Genomic DNA, 21,331 nt, shown 5'->3' with positions numbered 1-21,331 from the left:
AAGATCTGAGAACTACTGCTCAAAGGAGGGGAGGACCACAGTAGAAGAGGATACAGGAAAGAAATGTTGATTTTCAAAGAAAATAGCATTCCTAGAAATACGTGTACGATGTAATGTAGGATCATAGCAAACAAATCCCTTTTGACACATATTATTTCCCAAGAAAGCACATCGAACAGATTGAGCAGATAATTTATGTCGCTCATGAGGAGGTAAATGAACAAAGCATACACAACCAAAAATACGAAGGTGATCATAACTAGGTTGCTTAGCAAATAAGTGGAAATAGGGAGACCCCATATGTAGGACTTGAGAAGGTAAACGATTAATCAAGTGAGTAGCAGTTTTTAAAGCCTTTACCCAAAACATGGATGGAACAGAAGATTCTAACAAGAGAGTACGTACCACATCTAGAAGATGACAATTTTTGCGTTCGGTAACTCCATTTTGTTGAGTAGAGGGACATGAACGTTGATGAATAATACCCTTAGAAGCCAAGAATGCTTAAAACTCAGTAGACAAATACTCACCATCGGAATCTGTGCGTAATGTCTTAATAGAAGTAGAAAATTGATTGTCAACATATGCTAAAAACTCAGTGAAAGTACGAAAGACCTCAGATTTAGAGCGAAGAAAGTAGACCCAAGTAAATCTGCTATGATCATCAATGAAAGTCACATAATATTTAAATTTCTCATGTGAACTAACCGGGGAAGGTCCCCAAGCATCACTATGGATAAGATCAAAGCAGTGAGATGCTCTACTTGCATGCAAAGGGAAGGGAAGAGTTTTACTTTTACCAAGTTTGCAAGAATCACACTCAAGAGATAAAGAATAACGATCCTTATTACTAGGTAAATCAGAGTTCAATACATGAGATAAGATTTGAGTATTGGGATGGCCTAAACGACGATGTCACACCATACTAAGATCTGAAACATTATTACAAGCAAAAGACTTAATAGAAGAAAGTGGAGAAAAATTTGGAACAGGTAAAAATAGTGGAAACAAGCGCCCCACTTTAGGTCCCTTCGCGATCGGCTCGCCCGTTACCTGGTCCTGCACAACACAACCATTACCAGAAAAATTAACAGCACAATTGTTATCAACTAATTGGCCAATAGAAATAAGATTCGTGGAAAATTGAGGAGCAAGAAACACATCAGTGAACTTAGAAGAGGCATCGCCGATAGTAGCTATGGGCAAAGAGCTGCCATTGGCAGTCTGAATGGAAGATTGACCAGCGTAGGGCCGAACATGACACAAAGCGGTAGGATTATTAGTCATGTGATTAGAGGCCCCCGAGTCCACGTACCAGAGTTTAGTAGAATTGTTACCTTGAAACCCCATTGCCGATAATGCTGAAATTAACATCTGTTGTACCATTTCTGGGGTGTAGTAATCTGGTGCAGGAGGTGTAGGAACAGAGCACACAGCTAAAGGAGAGTCGTGTGCTGCAGAAGTTGCTACAGGAGGGGCAATAACCGAAGTCTGAAATGCTTGGGTCTGACGATTCTGGGGGTGAATACGACATTCTTTGATAATGTGACCCTTCTTCTTGCAATAAGAACAAAACTTCTTAGGGCAAGTGGCAGCAATATGCCCATATTCCTTGCAGCAGAAACACTGCAAGTTTTTAGAATGCATAGGTAGTCCGCGTCCTTAGGCAACATAAGCTACAGTTGTTGTCCCGGAACTGCCATGAGATTGCTCTAGAATAGCTTGAGTACTAAGGCGTTGCTCTTCGCGAAGTAACTCACCAAAACAAATATCAAGAAAGGGAACAGGAGATCTATTAAGTAAAGAGGAGCAGACAGATTCATATTCCGGACGTAGTTTCATAAGAAACTGATCACGTCGGGTAGTCGCGTGAATAGTCTGAATAGTTGAAAGAGCGTCAATAGGAACATCCGTTGTAACCAAATCAGCATATTCATGCCAAAGAGTTAGAAATGCCAAGTAATAGTCCTGGATGGAAAGACTACCATGTTGAAACATGGCAATCGCATGTTCTAACTGAAAGCGACGAGCATCGTTATCCTAATGATAAACTTTCTTCAAATAAGCCCACATAGATTGAGCGGAGTGATGGGGCCGCAAGTGGGTTACAATATGAGGCTCCATTGAACCAAGAAGCCAAGACATGATGCGTGCATCAAGCACAGCCCATGAAGGAGAAGACCTAACATCCTGAGATTTGTCAAAAGTGGATGGTTTTTCAACATCCGTGCCATCAATATGACCCCAAAGGTCTTTTCCCTTGAGAAAAAGTTCAAACTGAAATGCCCAGGTAGAATAATTTGTGCCTGTAAACTTAACACACAGAGGTGCGGAATCCATAGAAAATAAATAGAACCCGAGACAAAAGGATGGACCAAAAAAAAATCTCAGAAGAAAATTGACCCACCATAGCCACAGAAATACCGAGAAAAATGGTTGGTTGGGTGCAGTACGAATCAACATAGACTTGACTGAAAGACACGAGAGGCACCTCCGAAACCAAGAAGACAGAAAAGAATTTGAGGGAAGAAAAATTAGCAACCTTGCTCTGATACCATGTCAAAATATTGTGTGAATGGTTAAATACCTTGACCTTGAGTTTTGTATATTATATATAGACTTTACAAGGATGCTATACATGGAAAGCAAATAAAAACAAATAAATTCCAGCATGATTCTAGCCCTATACATGTAAACTATAATCTGTCAAATAATGTATGCTAACTGTACAGAATAATAAATGGAGAAATAAGGAAACAATTGTGGGCTAAAATAAGGAAAGAAGTGTGGGCTAAAATAAGGAAAGAAGTGTGGACATCAAAGTTGTCCTTTGACACTGTGCACAACAAAGAGATATAATACTTGGCTGAACAGTATTGTTGTGTGTAATTTTGACATGCAATCAGGGAATAAGAAAGTCCCATTACAGAAAAGTTCAGAAAAAGTGTGTCAACCTGTAATGTGATCGGTGTTATCAAAAGCAATCGCCTAGATCGCCTAGGGCGTCAAGCTAGGCGGGGCAAATAAAAGTCGCCTCTTGAAGACCCAGACAAAATGGCTTCAAAGAGGCAACGCCTAGGCAATCACCTTAGGATAAGGCGCAAGGCATAGAGGTGGTCGCCATTAACCATGGGTTAAGATTAAACATAATTAAATTATAATTTCATTCAATCTAACATTGGATTAAACAAAGTATAAGATGAAATATTGTATTATTAATTATAGAGATAATGAGATGAAGGGCTATCAATCCAATCTTGATGGAAGTGATGATAATTTTAATTTCAATGATGACTATGATGATGTCGCTCAAAGCTTCTTTAGGATGTTCATTCTCTTATTTTGGCTTTTATTCTAAATTTTAGATATTTGAAAAATTAGAATATGATTTTAGACAGAATGAATATCAATTAACAATATGATGTTTCTTATGATGTGGGTATAATATTTAACACTTTTGTGAAAAGAGAGAAAAGGGAGAATCCCTAATTTTTGTTATTAAAAAACTGTTAATAATACACATTGGACTTGGGTATATATATATATATGTTAGTGGGACCCACAATACAATAAGGAAAGAAAAGGAAAAGTAAATAACTGAAATAACTACACTATGTAACACTCCCCCTCAAGCTGGAGCATATATGTTATATGCACCAAGCTTGTTACAAATGTATTTAATTCTAGGACCTCTGAGAGATTTAGTAAAAATATCTGCTAGTTGATCATTTGAATTGACAAAACTAGTCGCCACACATCCTGATGCGATCTTCTCTCTAATGAAGTGACAGTCAACTTCAATGTGTTTGGTCCTTTCATGGAAGACTGGATTGGATGCAATATGCAAAGCGGCTTGGTTGTCAGAGATGAGTTTCATCTGTTCATCCTTTTCAAATCTCAACTCCCGAAGAAGATGTTTAAGCCATATGAGTTCACATGTTGCCAGAGCCATAACTCGATACTCGGCTTCAGCACTAGATTTGGCCACTACATCTTGTTTCTTACTCTTCCAAGATATTAGGTTACCTCTAATAAAAACACAATATCCGGAAGTGGAACTTCTATCTGTGGGTGAGCCAGCCCAATCTGCATCTGTGTAACCAACAACCTGGGTATGACCTTTGTTCTCGTACAACACACCTTGGCCTAGTGTGCTTTTGATATATCGAAGAATGCAGATTACAGCATCCCAATGGCTATCACATGGTGACTGTAGGAATTGACTAACAACACTTACAAGAAAAGAAATGTCTGGACAAGTAATAGTGAGGTAGTTCAGTTTACCTACAAGTCGCCGATATCTCCCAAGATCTCCTAAAGGCTCCCCCTGTCCTGGTATAAGTTTGACATTTGGATCCATAGGAGTGTCTACCGGTTTACAGTCTAACATACCGGTTTCTTCCAAGATGTCTAAAGCATACTTCCTTTGGGAAAGAACCACATCGGAACTGGATTGAACTATCTCAATCCCTAAGAAATACTTGAGTTTCCCCAAGTCTTTAGTCTGAAAGTGGGTGAAAAGGTGTTGCTTTAATTTCTGAATACCATTCTGATCACTGCTTGTAATGACGATGTCGTTCACATAAACTACCAGATAAATACACTGCCCCGAAGAGTTATGATGATAGAAAACGGAATGGTCTACTGTACTGTGAAACATGTCAAACTCCTGAATAACAGAACTAAAACGGCTAAACCATGCTCGAGGAGATTGTTTCAAGCCATATAGAGAACGGCGTAACCTGCACACTAAACCAGACTCCCCCTGAGCAACAAAACCAAGTGGTTGCTTCATATAAACTTCCTCAGCAAGATTCCCATGAAAGAAAGCATTTTTAATATCTAACTGATAAAGAGGCCAAGAACGCATAGCAGCCATGGAGAGCAATAGACGAACAGAAGCTATCTTGGCAACAGGAGAGAAAGTGTCACCATAATCAGAACCATAAACCTGAGCATAGCCTTTAGCAACTAAGCGGGCCTTAAGGCAATCAACCTGACCATCAGGGCCAACCTTAATTGTGTAGACCCAACGACAATCAACTGTAGATTTACCAGAGGGTAAAACAACAAGATCCCAAGTGCTATTGGAGTGTAAAACAGTCATTTCATCTACCATTGTCTGTCGCTAGCCTAGATGAGAAAGAGCCTCAGGGGTGCTCTTGGGAAGAGAAACAGAAGATATAGCAGAAACAAATGCAGAATAGGGTGAAGATAATCGATGGTAACTCAAAAAATTGTAAATGGGATGAGGATTACGAGTAGATCGATTACCTTTCCGAAAAGCAATGGGTAAGTCAACAGAAAGAGGCAAAGCCGGGGCAGGAGAAGCCGAAGGGATAGGAAGTGAGTTAGCAGGTACCTCGGCCAAAGAAGGAGGAACAGTGACACGATGATGGCGATGATAAACCTGAAGTGGGCGAGAAGGCACTGCATCAGGTGGGGAGATAATGGGAAAGGGTAAGACTTCAGAAACAAGAAGAGACTCAGAGGTGGAGAAGAATGGTGAGTCCTCAAAGAAGGTGACATCAGCGGAGAGAAAGTAGCGATGAGTCTCAGAGGAATAACAACGATAACCCTTTTGAAGTCTGGAGTATCCCAAGAAGATGCATTTTATGGCTTTGGCAGAAAGTTTGTCCTGTCCAAGAGTGAGAATATGAACAAAGCACATACAACCAAAAACACAAGGAGAAAGGAAATAAAGTGGTTGGCCAGGGAAAAGAAGGGAATGAGGAATCTGATCGTGTAATACAGATAAGGGCATACGATTAATCAAATAATATGCTGTCAGAACAGCGTCCCCCCAAAAACGAAAAGGAACATTACTATGGAGAAGGAGAGTACGAGTTGTCTCAACAAGATGTCGATTCTTACGTTCAGCTACCCCATTTTGTTGAGTATGAGCACAAGAAGACTGATGAAGGATCCCATGTTGGGACATAAATGAAGTAAATGGTGCAGAAAAATATTCCTTGGCATTGTCATTGCGTAACATACGAATAGAAATATTGAACTGGATTTGGATTTCAGCATAAAATTTCTGGAAAATAGAGAATAACTCATCTCAATTTTTCATTAAAAATAACCAAGTACATCGAGAATAGTCATTAATGAAAGTGACAAAATACTGAAATCCTAGAGTCGACGCGGTCCGACAAGGACCCCAAACATCAATGTGGACAAGTTCAAAAGGAGACTTTGCCCGATTATTCAAACGCTTTGGGAACGAGACACGAGTATGTTTCCTAAGCTGACAGGACTCACACGCAAGCAACAACAAAGATGAAAAACGAGGGACCATTTTCTAGAACTTGGATAGACTAGGGTAGCCCAGGTGACTGTGGATAAGGGGGGGAGCATCAATGGAAATGCAAACTGCAAGAATTGAAGGCGAGGTGAGGTGATAGAGGCCTTGAGACTCATGTCCTATGCCAATCGTCTTCCCCGTACTCCGGTCCTGCAAGTCACAAATTTATCAGAAAAAGTAATAGAGCAGTTAAGAGTACGAGTGATTTTGCTAATGGAGATAAGATTAAAGGAACACTCAGGAGTATAAAGGACAGAAGTGAGAGGTAGAGAAGGGAGAGGATGTGCCAAACCAATGCCTTTAGCCACAGTTTGAGCACCATTAGCTAAGGTAACAGTAGGTAAGGCAGAGGTAGTAGTAATAGAAGAGAAAAGATCCTTATTACCAAATATGTGATCAGAAACGCCAAAATCTAGAATCCAAGGTCCAAGAGAAGATGTGTGGGTAAGACAAGCAGAAGCATTACCAGTCTGGGCAACAGAAGCTGACTTGGTGGCCTGATAGCGGAGTTAGTCATCATACTCACTGTCAATGAGGGAAATACCCTAAGATGTGGAGGAACTCGGAGGTTGAGGCGGTTGAGGATCAGATGACTGGGCCACGTGGGCAGTGCGGGAAGGCCACCCATGTAACTGATAACACCGATCACGAGTGTGGCCAAGCTTATTGCAATAGGTGCAATGAGGACGTTGGCCTCTACCTCGGTTACCACTACGTCCTCCTTGAGAGTTAGTTTGAAAAACTAACACAGAAGAATCTGAAGTGTTATCAGATGGCAAAGTCTGAGTGGAGGAGATACGGAGGAGGCGAGCAAACACATCATCCAAGGATGGAACGGAGGAACTGCCAAGAATCTGATCGCAGACGGTCTCAAGATTTGGACGGAGGCCAATAAGCGTAAGAATCATGAAGAACTTGTCAATCTGTGTTCGTTGATCCCCAACATCAATAGTAAGAGGCATCACGGTCAAGAATTCCTCCTTAAGAGAGGCAATCTGTCCAATATAAGTAGATAAATGTCTGACATTGACAATAGAAGAGGCCACCTTATAAAGACGTTGGATATCATTTGTGTATAGCCCTTTTGTCTGATTCCAAAATTTAAAGCATGTTTTGTAGGCCCGAAGATGAAGTAGAATCTTAGGATCAACTGATTGCCATAACACACTACATAACTGTGCATCTATCTTCTTCCACTGTACTCTGTCAACCTCAGGTATATCCGCCTCCTGCATAACAAGGTGATCCTCATAACCTTGACCCATAAACCAAAGCTCCAAAGAGGTAGACCAGGACAAATAATTTTCACTACCAACCAATTTCTCCGAAGTAATCATAGGAGATCCAGATATAACAGGGGAAAAAATGGAACTTTTAGTAGCCATATCTACTTATCTGGAGAACGAAATATATTTGGATCGAAGAGAGCCCTAATACGGCTTCAGATCACGGCTGAAAGAAGAAAAACTGAGGATCCGCGGCTGTGAGAGACCAAATAGTAAAGAAAAACAAATGTGGCACTACTGGAAGGGTAGAAGAACACTTCCTAAGACACGTGCAGGGCTTAGGGTGGAGAGGAAGTCACCGGAAGTCGCCAGAAAGGCTGTTTAGAGGGCTGGTGGAGACAAAAAACCCCAAAAAATGCACTTGTAGGGATCGGATGGCACAAGCACAGATGGAGAATGGCTAGACGGTGTCAGGCAAGGTTGGAGGTGGAAGCGCGTTGCCGGAAAGTGCTCCATGCGCCGATGCGTGAGGTTCAAGCAGCTGGAGAAGAAACGCGCGTGGCCGGCGTGTGACTGAGAATCTCCCTTCGGTGCTTTGACAAAACTTGAAGATCTCCTCCTTGTGCACCTGATGGCATGGTCGGTGTCGAAAAAGGACTTCGCCGGAAAAAGTCACCGGAAAGTGGCGGTGAGGGTTTTCTGACGGCAATACGGTTGACTTCCTCTCCACCCCGAGCATGGGAAAGGTGACCGGAATGAAACACGGTCACTGAAAGGTTTCCCAGAATTGATTCACGGATAAACCGGAAATAATTAGGTTTTTTTTCTCTCTAGGCTCTAATACCATGTGAAAAGAGAGAAAATAGAGAATCCCTAATTTTTGTTATTAAAAACTATTAATAATACACATTGGACTTGAGTATATATATACATGTTAGTGGGACCCACAATACAATAAGGAAAGAAAAGGAAAAGTAAATAACTAAAATAACTACACTATCTAACAACTTTGAATAATTATTATTATTTTGTTAATTTTATAAGATATCATGAGGGATGAAATTAATAATGTTGATTGTTGAAGACAACACTTACATTGGTTAAGTATCGAATAGGTAAATATAAATTTTTTATCACCTTATTATAATCAAGCTATCACTTTGTTTTTCACCTTTTGCCTTAGTCTTATTGCCTTGACATTGCCTTTTGCTTTTGATAACACTGAATGTGATGCCAAGATGAATTATAATTATTATTTTATTATAGACAATATCATATAAACTATTGTTTATACACCATGCATACAAGACTTATATTGCATGATACTACTGATGTATGGAATCATAAGTATTTCTATTATAATGTTGGTATATTATTATTATTATTTTAATTTTTTGCTTGTGTGCTCACCCCTAATTTATTATTGAGCAATAAGTTGGAAAATAAAGATGTCCATGAGTAGAACAACTAGAAGCAATTTTTCTTTTTTTTTGTCTTAATCTTTTTGAGTAATTATGTTGTAAGGATCCAGTTGTGCAAAAGAATTATTTCAAACTCAGTTATCAACCACTTCCTAAGTAATTGAAAATGAAGTTAGAAATCATGGTAACAAGATTATAGTTCATTCATTAAGAGAGATTGTCATGCCTCAAAGAACTTAAGGAACTTGGGTATATCTTTAGCAGATTCAACTGAATTCATTTGCTTTCCCTGCTTTTCAGAAATTCTTTGCAAAAGTTCTTTTGCACCTGCATCCAAATGGAGAAAGAATTTAAGTTGTGCAAGAAATTAAATGGTAAAGGAGAAAAAATAAAAGAAGGAAAAAATTGCAAGTCATTGATTACAACAACATTATGTTGATTTCAGAGATAGTGCTTATGGAAAAGTACAATGTACAAGTTTAATTCCTAATCATTGTTAAATATTGATTATTCATTTCATATATTTTGTTTCCAAATATATATTTAAAATGCATTCAAGGAAATCTATTTACAGTCAGAAGAAAAAAAAACAGCAAAAAATGTGCAAAAGCAGTAAAGCCTCTACTAGAACAATGAATAGTTCCATTATGGTATATAATAGTGTGAATAACAATTTTAAAACTTCAGTCAGAGTACATGTTATTGTTAACAAAATGTCACTAAAAGGTTAGAATGAAATGTATCTCTTTAAACAAAATGGCATAAGATCACTAGAAAGGCGGTTGAAACCAATAAGGAAGGTATGAGTAAGATAAAAAAACATGATTGCTTTACATGGCATGACCGTAAACACAAACCAATGTATCTCTTACTAATTTTTTATCCATAAGACATCAAACCTGTCATTCTGAGCATAATCTTTTTAGACAAAGATGATTAAATTAGTCATCCTTTAAATGTATCTGCCTATTACAGAGAAGTTCTGATCCTTGCAGCCTCTAATTGCATTCCAAAGGATTATGATCCAAGAGAAAAACAAGTAGTTATAATTAACATAAATTTTTGAAACAACTAGTCAATAAATTAGAGTTACAGGAAACACCCCAAGGCAACAAGATGTTAATATGAGAATATGAGACACTCAATAATATTTTGGTCCAGGGACCTTTGGCTATTGTCTTTCTTAAGTGACCTAGGGACTGAGAGGGCATTTTCATGCTTGGAGTCGCAAAATTGTTGAGCTCTTCAGAAGTTTATATTGTTTCTTTAGTTGAAATCCTCAGTTGGTTAACCAGTTAGTGAATCACCCCTTCATTCTAGAGCATTCACAATGTGGGTTCTTTTGTTTGGTTCTGCTGTTAGGTCTTTTGGGGATGTATAAATGTTTTATTTTTTCTTTTCTTGTTCAGACAGCTCTCTTGAAGGATACTCACTGTTGCATGTAATCACTCTCACTTTTTTAATAATTGATTTTCTTGTTTCCTTTATACACAGATGGACAGATAGAAAGATAGGTATACACACACACACATGTTAACATGCCATGGATATGTGTTAGACATGTCCTTTGTCAAGGATGTATTCAAGAAAAAATGCTCTTATCATCACATTAAAATAAAAACAAAAAAAAAAAGATGTAGTCGAGAGACTTGTCTAGCAAAAACAGAAAGATTCCTGTGGCTGGAAAGCATTGCTGCAAGTACATTGTGGTGAAGATTTTTAATGTTGTCATGGCATATGGTACATCCAACCTAACAAGATTGCTACTAAGGGAATGTGCATCATCAACCATAATTTTTCTACAATGAAATTCCTGCTTCCTTCTTAAAATTTTTTTATAATGCAATAGTAAAGATTCACTAATCCTGCTAGGCCGGCAAATATTTCCTCCACAATGGCAAAATTGAACCCACTAGCTTAGAGAAAGCTATCAACACCTATGCCTCTATAGTTTGGGAGAACTTCCCCAATTCCCATCTGCCCTAGGTTACCTAGAAAACAACAATCAACAATAAGTTTGAGGCAACCAAGGAAGGGAACTACCCCCAATTCGTTTTGGCAATGTGATAGAAACAAACATCTCTTTGTTCCCACAAAATCAAACTAATAGGATGCAAGAGAATTCTTTAGTTACAGAAGCTCAAATACAGGAGAGGTAGTAAACATTGTTGACAATTACAATCAAATTAACCATTATAAAAATTTGAAGCTACCTATCTATTAAGTTCAACTACTGGTTCAATGTTGATAGGTGACTATATCATTAAAACTTGGAAAAGAAAAAAAATTACTCATACCTGCATCCATTAGGCCAAGCCCTAATTTTGATTGGTAGATGGCTCTCATTGATAGGACAATTTTTCCATCAATTAATTCTTCAACAAGCCTCTTTGTCCTTCGGTCAAAAACCTAAAGCAGCAAAATATTAATTAGACGATAAAAGTGAATGAGATCTTAGTTTTTCAGGAAAAAAAAAATGCGTGCAATTCAATGGAATCAACAATTCTTATAGCACAAATAAAGAAAAATGCATGAATAATCATAGACACAAATTAATGAAGATGAATCTCTAAGATCTACTAAAAGAAGAAATAAATATACTCAAAAAAGAGAAGGAAAGAAATAAATAAAATTTAAGTAGGATTAGTATTAGTTGAAATTAAATTAGGATTAATATTTGTTGGAGTTAAATTAGGATTAGCTAATTAGGTTATAGGAGGATTAGAATTAAAGTTGTCATAGGTTATTAGAATCCTAGTAGAATTTGGATTTTATAGAGAAACTTATAAATAAGACTAATGACGCAGATCAAAGTATTGGTGATAAAATACTATTAGTTTTTTTTTTTCCCAATTGTTTTAATTCTCAATGGTGAGACTCCATTGATTTTTTTCTAGGTGAGATTCCTAAAAGGCCTTAGTAAAACTCTAAGGTTTCTAGCTCTTCTCCTTCTTACCTTCTTTCTCTATATTTTATTTTTTATTCTTTTCCTGCCATACTTTATCCTTGTTTCTCTCCTTAAATCCCAAAGATAAAAACCCTATCCCACCTATTTGATTGTAAGCAACCATCCTAGGGTTGTCCTACATCACAAATGACATACTCTTTTTTTTTGGATAGATAGGTAAAGATTGTATTGAATGTGTTAGAAATCTGAATTTTCCTATTTGAGGTCTCTTGTATATATTTATGTAATATATAGCTATAAATTAGATTAGGAAAGTGTATATAGTTGTAAATCAGATTAGGAAGAATAATCTCCGATTTATAAGAATTGTCCTAATTTATAGGGTTAGTTTATTTTTTTCCTTAAATTTCTTTGTAAATATAGGATATAAATTAGGATTATAGCAGTTGATTGAATAAGAATTTTTTACCACTTTCTCCCACATGGTATCAAAGCCACTTTGACATTCTTCATCAACCTTCATTGCTGATTTTAGTTCAAGTTTTTCAGACTTCATTACTGAAGATTTCAAGCCTAATTCTTTCAACCTTCATTGTTGTGTGTTTTGTTTATTTCTTTTTTCATCTTTCATCCGTGCTACTTGCAATTTCTAGGATTTCACCATGTCTGATATGTCTAAGACTTCTGCCACACCCATAGTCGTCTTTGGTGAAACTTTGCCTCATCAAACCATTGGAGAGTTACAGAACATCAATTCAGGTAAAACTTTATCTAATACTTGCATGTTTTTTACAACAAAGGAAATTTGGGAATCCTACAGGCAGACCAACTCCAAAGTCCGAGATGCTGCACAAATCTATGAGATTAAAACGAAGATCTCATCTACCAAACAAGGTAATCACTCGGTCATTGAATATGCTCAAATTTTACAAAACTTATGGCAAGAGTTAGACCATTATCACTGTATTGAGATAAAATGTAGTAATGATGCAACACTTCTTACATTTTATGGAAAAAGAGAGGATTTGCACCTTTCTTGCTAGATTGAATATTGAGTTTGATCCTATTTGAGTGCAAGTGTTAAGAAAGGAAGAAGTTCCTTCACTTAGTAAAACAATTGCCATAATTTGTGGAGAAGAAGGACGAAGAGGGGTTATGATGGAGCCTTAATCGACAAATGGTTCAACCTTGGTTACAAAAGATATAAAAAATTATTAGGGAGAAGTTGTCTTAACTGCTACACATTTGATTGATAAACTACCTACTTGAGTGCTTGATTATAACAGCCCCATACAACTATTTTCAAAATATTTTCCTAACTTCAAAACAACAAATCACTTGGTTCGTAGGTCTTGGGTGTGTATCCTTTGTTCATATTCATTCAAATAACCATGGGAAACTTGATCCAAGGGCTCTCAAGTGCGTTTTTATGGGATATTCTTCTACACAGAAAGGGTACAAGAGTTATCATCTTCCAATAAAACAGTTCTTTGTCCCTGTAGATGTAACACTCATTGAAACTGAAAATTACTTTCCTAATCCTTATCTTCAAGAGGAGACATCACTCATGGAAGATCAAAATAGAGATTTGTTTTTGTTTGATCTTTCATCCTTCCCATCCCCACAAAATCAAAATCCTTTGTCTTCTCCATCACCATCCATTTCCATTCCTTTACCAAATGAGTTAGACCCAAGTACTCTTAGTCCGACAGCAAAGGATGAACATATTCAAAGTGCTACTCACCCATTGGAGGTATATTCAAGGAAAAAGGAACCCCTTGTTCAACAAATGCAGGTTCATAATTCAGAACCAATCTCTAGAGTTGATAATATTGAGATAACTCCCAATTCAAAAGATTATTAAAGAAATGTGTCTATTGTTGATAATTATGATCTTCCTATAGAAATTAGAAAGGGTGTTAAGACGTGTACTCAACAACCTGCATATCCATTGTTTCACTTTGTGTCCTATGAGAAGTTGTCCAATGGCCATAAAATTTTTTTTATTCACCTCAACACTATTACTATCCCAAAAACTATCTTTGAAGCATTGAGAATTAAAGAGTGGAAAGACGCTTTAAGATTGAGATGGATACACTTGAGAAAAAAAAAACATGGGACTTGGTACAACTACCTCCATAAAAGAAGTTAATGGGATGTAAATGGGTCTTCAATGTGAAACATAAAGCAAACGGATCACTTGAATGTTATAAGGCAAGATTAGTGGCTAAGGAGTATACTCAAACTTATGGGTTAGATTATCTTGAAGCATTTGCTTCTGTAGCAAAATTGAATACTGTAAGAATCCTATTATCTTTAGCAGTCAATCATGGATGTTGACATAAAGAATGTCTTTTTACATGGTGGTCTTGATGAAGAAATCCATATGAAGGTTCCTCCAAGATTTGACTCAAAGAAGAATAAGGTGTGCAGGTTGAAAAAGACACTTTATGGCTTAAAATAGTCTCCCAAAGCTTGGTTTGGTAGGTTTGCTAGAGTAATGAAAGCTTTGGGTTACAAACAAAGTTAGGGTGATCACACATTGTTTGTTAAACATTTTGCTTTAGGGGGAGTTACAACTTTATTAGTTTATGTGGATAATATAGTGGTAACAGGAGATGACTTGCAAGGAATAGAGGCATTGAAAAGGTGTTTATTGCAAGAATTTGAGATTAAAGAACTTGGCAGGTTAAAATACTTCCTTGGCATTGAAGTGGCTCACTCTCGACATGGGATCTTTATATCCCAACAGAAGTATGTGCTGGATTTATTAACTGAAATAGGGAAACTGGGGTGTAAAACAATGGAGATACCTATTGAACAAAATCACAAGCTTTGTGAGGCCCAAGAAGATGTGAAAGTAGTAGAGAATCCTATTAGAGATTAGTTGGTAAACTAATCTATCTTTCTCATACCAGGCCAAATAGAGTCTATGTTGTAGGAGTGGTGAGCCAATTTATGCACAACCCAAAAGTACATATTCAAGCAGCACACCGAATTCTACAATACTTAAAAGGTACTTTAGGAAATGAAGTGTCGTTTAAAAGAGGCAATGAATTGACATTGGAAGCATGCATGGATGTAGATTATGCTAGATCAATTGATGACAGAAGATCGACTTCAAGCTATTGTACATTCCTTGGAGGTAACCTTGTAACATGAAAAAGCAAGAAGTAAAACATAGTTGCAAGGTCAAGTGCAGAAGCTGAGTTTAGAGCTATGGCATTAGAAGTTTATGAGCTTCTATGGATGAAAATAATTTTGGAAGATTTGAAGATTGCATGGAAAAGACCTATGAAGCTATATTGTGATAACAAGTCAACAATTGATATTGCACATAATGTTGTGCAACATAACTGCACCAAGCATGTGAAAGTCGACAAATATTTTATAAAAAAGAAATTAGATAGTTGATTAATTTGTACTCCATTTGTGTCAACTGAGGATCAATTTGCAAATGTGCAAACTAAAGGATTGAGCAGTACTGCATTTCAATCTATTATTGGCAAGGCAGGAATGGATAATTGGGGAGTGTTGAAGAATATTACAACTAGTAGAAGACATACAACAATAATATACAGCTATGTAAGTTGTATAGCTGTATATATATATATATATATATATATATATATATATATATATATATATATATCTAGGTGTATATTTATGTATATAATTTCTAATTTATAGGGATTTTTCCTAATTTATAGGGATTCTTCCTTATGCTTTCTTTTTCTTCCTTTTTCTTTCCTTTTCGTTGTTGTATATATATTTCATTGGTTGTATACTTCCAACATATGAAAAGAAATACAATTTTTCTCCACATGTAATACTCTTTACCTCAGATTGATCTAGAGTTTGTTTTTGGAAGAATTTGTCATGAGGTAATTTTCCAACCAAAACATCTTCTATCTGAACTTATCTAAGCTTGTTATATACCAAAGTTGCCAATATTTCCAATTTGGCGAACCTTTCTAATGAAGTCCTCTCTTCAATTTGTGACTTCTTCAAAACTTTCCGAATTGTTAGACCTTACATCCCTTATGTTCCTTGCATAAGTTTGAAACCTGACTCCTTGTTGAATGAGAGACGTTTTAGATTGAAGTTGGTACTCCTCCAAATCTTTTTCTAATCAGGCACTTGCCAATGATATCTACCTCTGAACCCTTAAGATGAACCAAAAACACTTTGTCATGTGTCAACTCATTCCTGTCCTCGCATATGTTAATAGGGAATATATCTGTCCTCTTATTTGGTTTGGAAATGACCAAGATGAAGCTCTTTGATAACCATCATTTCCAGCTACAATGTTTTGTATAACCTTCAAAAGCACCAATCTAAATTTTCCCGAAGGTCACTTGCTTCTCTCCTTGAAAAGCTAATAGAAAATATTCTTCCATTCCCCATTTCTTTCCAATGACGATAATTTCTCAACCATATTTTCAGATTTTTATAAACACTTTCTCATCACCTTCCTAGTGTGTTGCAAGGCTTACCCCATTACTAACACCTCTCGAACAGTTCCCTTTCCAGATATCCAAATGAAGGAATTGCAGTGCATCCTCTGTCCACCACAGTCAGCAAGTTGGTTTTATGCTTTCAAGAAATTTCCTGCTCAAAGCTTTATGATCTAACTGATAGCTCTCTTCTCTTATGATCCATCTAATCAAAATCATTACATTGTCAACTGATTAGCATAAAATTGTTTACTAATTAGCATAGTAAATCATACAAACTAATAAAATTTCATGCATAAGAGCACCCCATTTATTATGCTTTATCAATAAAAAGTGTCTTGACCATAAGAGCACCCCATTTATTATGCATAAGGAAACTAAATGAGGCACTTTCAAAGGGTTAATAACATCAAAAGCAAGATAACTAAATAACCCCTTAATTCCTCTTCAAAAACCAAGAGAGCGCAAGAAAATGTTATTTGCTAGGTTACCCACTGAGTTGCCTGCTAAGCTAGTCTAGCAAACACTGAATTTGCTAGGCTAAGAACCTAGCAACCAGGACGACCCATTTTTGCAATTTTAAGCTTCTTCCATATTTTTTTTTTCATTCTTTTAAGCCCAAAAAGCCTTGCATCCTTCCCAAACCCCTTTTTCTTCATTTCTCACTCTCACTCTCCCTCTCTTCCCTTAGCAAAGAATTGAACTTCCAATCACCAAATATTTTTTTTTTTTTTATTGGAAACGACACAAAGATATATTGATAGAAAAAAGAAGTACAAGAAGAAGGATGAGAAATCCTCCCACCAAAGACAACAAAATTACAGGAAAATACACATAAAACAAACGAACTCCCTCTAAGGACCAATCCTTATGGAGTACACACCGCTATCCAATCCAGATGAATCACATTAAGGGGAGTCCCCTTAAATGCCTTGGAACAGAAAGCCCAAAGGGAAGCAAGGAAAACAATAGAGTCTCAAAGGAACTCTGAATTCCTTGCTTTATCCTCGAAAATCCTTGCGTTTCTTTCCAATCACCAAATATTGCTCACTTGTTCCCATTCTCACCTTTCACCTCTCATTTCTCTTCAAACAAAGCTCACAGGACCATTGCAAAAACCTCACTAGGTGAACCAAAGCTGCCACACAAGCTCCGGCTGCCATGGCATGCATAACACCTAACAAGCATGGAAAGTCACCTCATTCTCCAACTGTTCAAAGTCAAGGGGCATTCCAATTGCCCTCCTAGTTGAAAGTCTTTCCACTTTAGCCTTTTCTTCTATAAATAGCAAGCATGACGGGAGCAACATGCATAGATAGGGAGTAGAGAAGAGAAAGCAAGGAAGCTTAGTTAGGATTTTCTCATGAGCAATAAGGCACGATAATCTCATGGACTAAGATGACCACTTAGTTCTTCTATGAAAAAAAAATTGAGCTGTCTATTTTAAGTTTCTTTTTCCTATTCAATGCAAAGTCCTATTCATTTTTAATCAATGCTAGGAGCATTTGGATTTAAAATTTTCGGTGAATGCATATGTTTTTCTTCTTCACGTTTAGTTCACTTCCAGTAGAAAATTCTTTTTCCCTTGAGTTTGCTGTAAGTAGAGTAAATGAGGTGAGTGAGTGATTTTTCTTCTTCACTAAGTCTGAGATACAAAGCCATGATTCTTAAGGTTGATGGTAGAGTGATATCCAGTGTAATGAGCCTTTAGGTAGCTATACCCAAGTGTCCCTTAGAATTGTTTGGATTAACCAAGGGGATGAAAACCCTTCTACTAGGGTTGGTCCTAAACATGGATCACAATATTTGCATTGCGAAGAGACAAGGTAATGAAGGTAATAACTCTCTCCTTCCCTAATTTTCCCTTTGGTTAATTTTCAATCAATTAATTGCTCATTTTCATCACTAAAATTCAGAGAATTTTCCCCTTTGATTTTCTACACCACACTACATTTTCACTCTTCTTTCTCAAGAGTTGACAATGCTATTCTGAGCTGTCAAAAACAACTCACTTTCCCTATGAAAAACAACACTCAAATCCCTTTCAAACTATATTGCAATCATGATTCTTGCGGTTAGTGACAAGGACTCAAATTAAACACTTGGATGGCTTTAAAAATGTCTATTTTTGTGTGTTTGAGGCACTCATAACAAGCCTAGTTCTTTAATTTGATGTTAATGCCTTAGAAAATTCCGTTTAATATGTTTTGTGAGATTTTTGCAGAATTAAGGCAGGTTTGGTGCATTTCCAAAACTTCATGGAGAAAGAGTACCTAAGTGGGGTACACTATCACTGATAGTACACTTCAATCTGAGCAGGACCCCCAATAGCGCACTAGGGAGAACCCTTTGTAGATGGCGCACCCAAGGAGCATCAATCCAAATTGGACACTTAAAAAAATGCGTTTAGATTTCACACCCTTAAGTGACGGTCTGGATTGCGCACTTAGGTGCCTGATTTACATTGCACACTTTAGAGAAGCGCACTTAAGAGACTTTGCTTAGATTACGCACTCCTTAAGGACACCTAGCTGAATGCACACTTCCCTTAAGTGCTTCAACAATTGCGCACTTCCCAAGCATGTTGAGACCAAAGTGCATCACACCACCCCATCCTGCACAGAATTCACAAAGTGCACCCCAACAACTATAAGTGGGCTATTGTTCATCAATAAACCCAGCACACATCAGCAACCTTAAGTATGCAATTTTCCTCAATAAAGCAACGCACTACCCCAATTCATAAAGTGTTTTCCACTCCACCTATGAAGCGCACTCTAGATAGCTTCTACTTCAACGCATTGCCTTTATCGCTCCACCTTGCGCTTGTGCTACACCTTCTGATTATTGCACACTTAAGGCTATGCAACAATTAGGGCCCCTGAAGTTTTAATTGATCTATCCTCATCATCATGTTGCTGTACTGAAAAACACATTAAGTGTAGCCAAACGCTCCGCGCAGTCTTATTACTGATGGCAGCATTGACATACTTAGACCACAACATGGGTAGGAGGCAAAGCTAGATAGGGATGGCTTCGGAGTACTAGGGGAGGAGGGAAATTTTCACTTATAAATACCATAACTGTAAATAAACAAACGGGAGGTGGGATTAATAGGGAAATAAGTTAGGTTGTTTTCGTTATTTTATATTTCTTTTCTTTTTTGTACCTTTTCCTTGTTTTAGTAAATCTTTCTTTTTTAGTTTTATGTTTCAGTGTTTGTTTATGTTTGCGTCTTTTCAATTTGTGTGTGTGTGTGTTTATCAGAAACGAACAAATGAATTAAAATAGAAAAACATGAGAAGGATGAGAAGTCCTCCCCAAGATATGCAAACCTAATAAAAATTGAGTAAACCTCCACAAAATAAGGAGGGCTATACAAAAAAGACAAAGGCCTATACACGTATAATAAATCCAAACCTTGTAGACCCAACTCTAAGGTGTGCAAATCAACAACCAGTTAAGCTAAATTAAACTCGAAGGATAGGGTTTAAAAATGTTTATATAGTAAGCCTAAAAAGAAACATAGAATTGAAGCGAATCCCACAAGCGTCCTCCTAGTATCCTTAAAAATTCTAATGTTCCTCTCTCTCCACATAATCCACATCAAAGAGAGACATGTTATCATCTAGAGAGTTTTGCCTCTATTAGAATTCACAAAACATTTTAAGGAAATCACCATCATATCGCGAATACTACTTGGTTGAACTCAATCCATCCCCGCTTGAGAACAAATCCTATTCCACAAACCCAAAGTGCTCGAACAGTGCAAAAAGAGATGATCAATCGTCTCACTACCCTACAAAGAATGCACCAATCAGGACTAAGGGTTTTGAAAAGTCTTCTCAACTCTAGCATGTCATCGGTATTCACCTTCTTATGTGTCACTAACCAAGCAAAAGCACTAACTTTAGAAGGGACTTTTGACTTCCACAAAAAATGAACAAGGTAGAAAGGGATAGAATTTGAGATATTGGATAAAGCTGAAAAAAACGAGTTTACCAAGAAAGCTCTAAAGAGAATGGAACCCAAGCTTTCGCATCCATAACAAAAGAAGATAAATGAACACTAGAAAGTAGAGATAAAAGTCATTCAAGATCCACAATCTCCGCGTCAAATAAATTACGACAAAGGGTGAAATCCAAAAATAAAAAAGTGTTATTACCCATAGTAGTTGAAATAGGAAGGTTTTTGGTTGTGGTGACTCTGAACAATCTTGAAAATTTTAAGCAAAAGGTTGATCCCCCAACCACAGATCTTCCCAAAAACAAATTGTGGTCCCATCACCCACCATAAAGCTAGTGTGTAAAAAAAACTTGGAGCAGATGTGCAATGGCCTTCCAGGGGTACCAATGTGACTATCTAACTATATTATTGGCATCCCATCCATTTGAATGTGTCCCATATGTACTTAAGATAGTCTGGTGCCAAAGGGCATAACTTTCCTTAGGGTACCTCCAAAGCCATTTCTTTAATAAAGTTTGGTTCTGTTGAATATAATGTATTTATAGTGTACAATCTTTCTTTCCTTTCTTAATATAGGTCACATATATGGTAGTTAGTTCAACCTAGCCTTGTATATATATTTCTCTATTGTAAGAAGTTAACAATATAAATGAGAATTAAGGTTTTCTCTCTCTCTTTTTCAACATGGTATCAGAGTCAAGGGAGAAAACTTTATTCTTTCTGGTTTACCCGTGTAATTAATTCCAAGAATCCGTCCAGTGACCGTGTTTCATTCCAGTCACCTTTTCCATCTCCCAAAGCTTTCCGATCAGCCATATCGTGGTCAGAAAACCCTCATCACCGTCAACATTTTTTCGGCGATATTTTCCGGCGACTTTTTTTCCTCGGCGATATTTTCCGACACTGACCACATCATCAAGAGCGCAAAGAGGAGATCTGCAACTTTTCTCAAAGCACCAAAGCCAAAAACCGATCCAGGCGCCTCCCATGCGCCATTTTTCTCCGACAACCTGAATCCCATGCGCCAGCGCGTGAGGGCGTGTGGC

General features: G+C 37.2%; 1 protein-coding gene across 2 annotated transcripts in view; it reads right to left on the bottom strand.

The window, feature by feature from the left end:
- The window catches only part of LOC100246885 (phosphatidylserine decarboxylase proenzyme 2), an 85,786-nt gene that overhangs the window by 11,896 nt on the left and 52,559 nt on the right, over positions 1 to 21,331 (bottom strand). For both annotated transcript variants that reach the window (XR_009467021.1, XM_002267912.5), the window contains exons 12-13: positions 11,252 to 11,363; positions 9,181 to 9,281 (exon numbers count right to left, since the gene is read on the bottom strand). Coding sequence is in view for 1 of the 2 variants with exons in the window: in XM_002267912.5 (XP_002267948.1) it covers positions 9,181 to 9,281; positions 11,252 to 11,363 (213 nt within the window). In the remaining variant the exon portion in view is untranslated. The remainder of the gene's footprint in view (positions 1 to 9,180; positions 9,282 to 11,251; positions 11,364 to 21,331) is intronic.

This window comes from Vitis vinifera, chromosome 12 (assembly GCF_030704535.1).
Source record: "Vitis vinifera cultivar Pinot Noir 40024 chromosome 12, ASM3070453v1".
Classification (NCBI taxonomy): Eukaryota; Viridiplantae; Streptophyta; class Magnoliopsida; order Vitales; family Vitaceae; genus Vitis; species Vitis vinifera.
The sequence above is the reverse complement of the archived record's forward strand: the minus strand, read 5'-3'. Positions and strand labels throughout refer to the sequence as shown.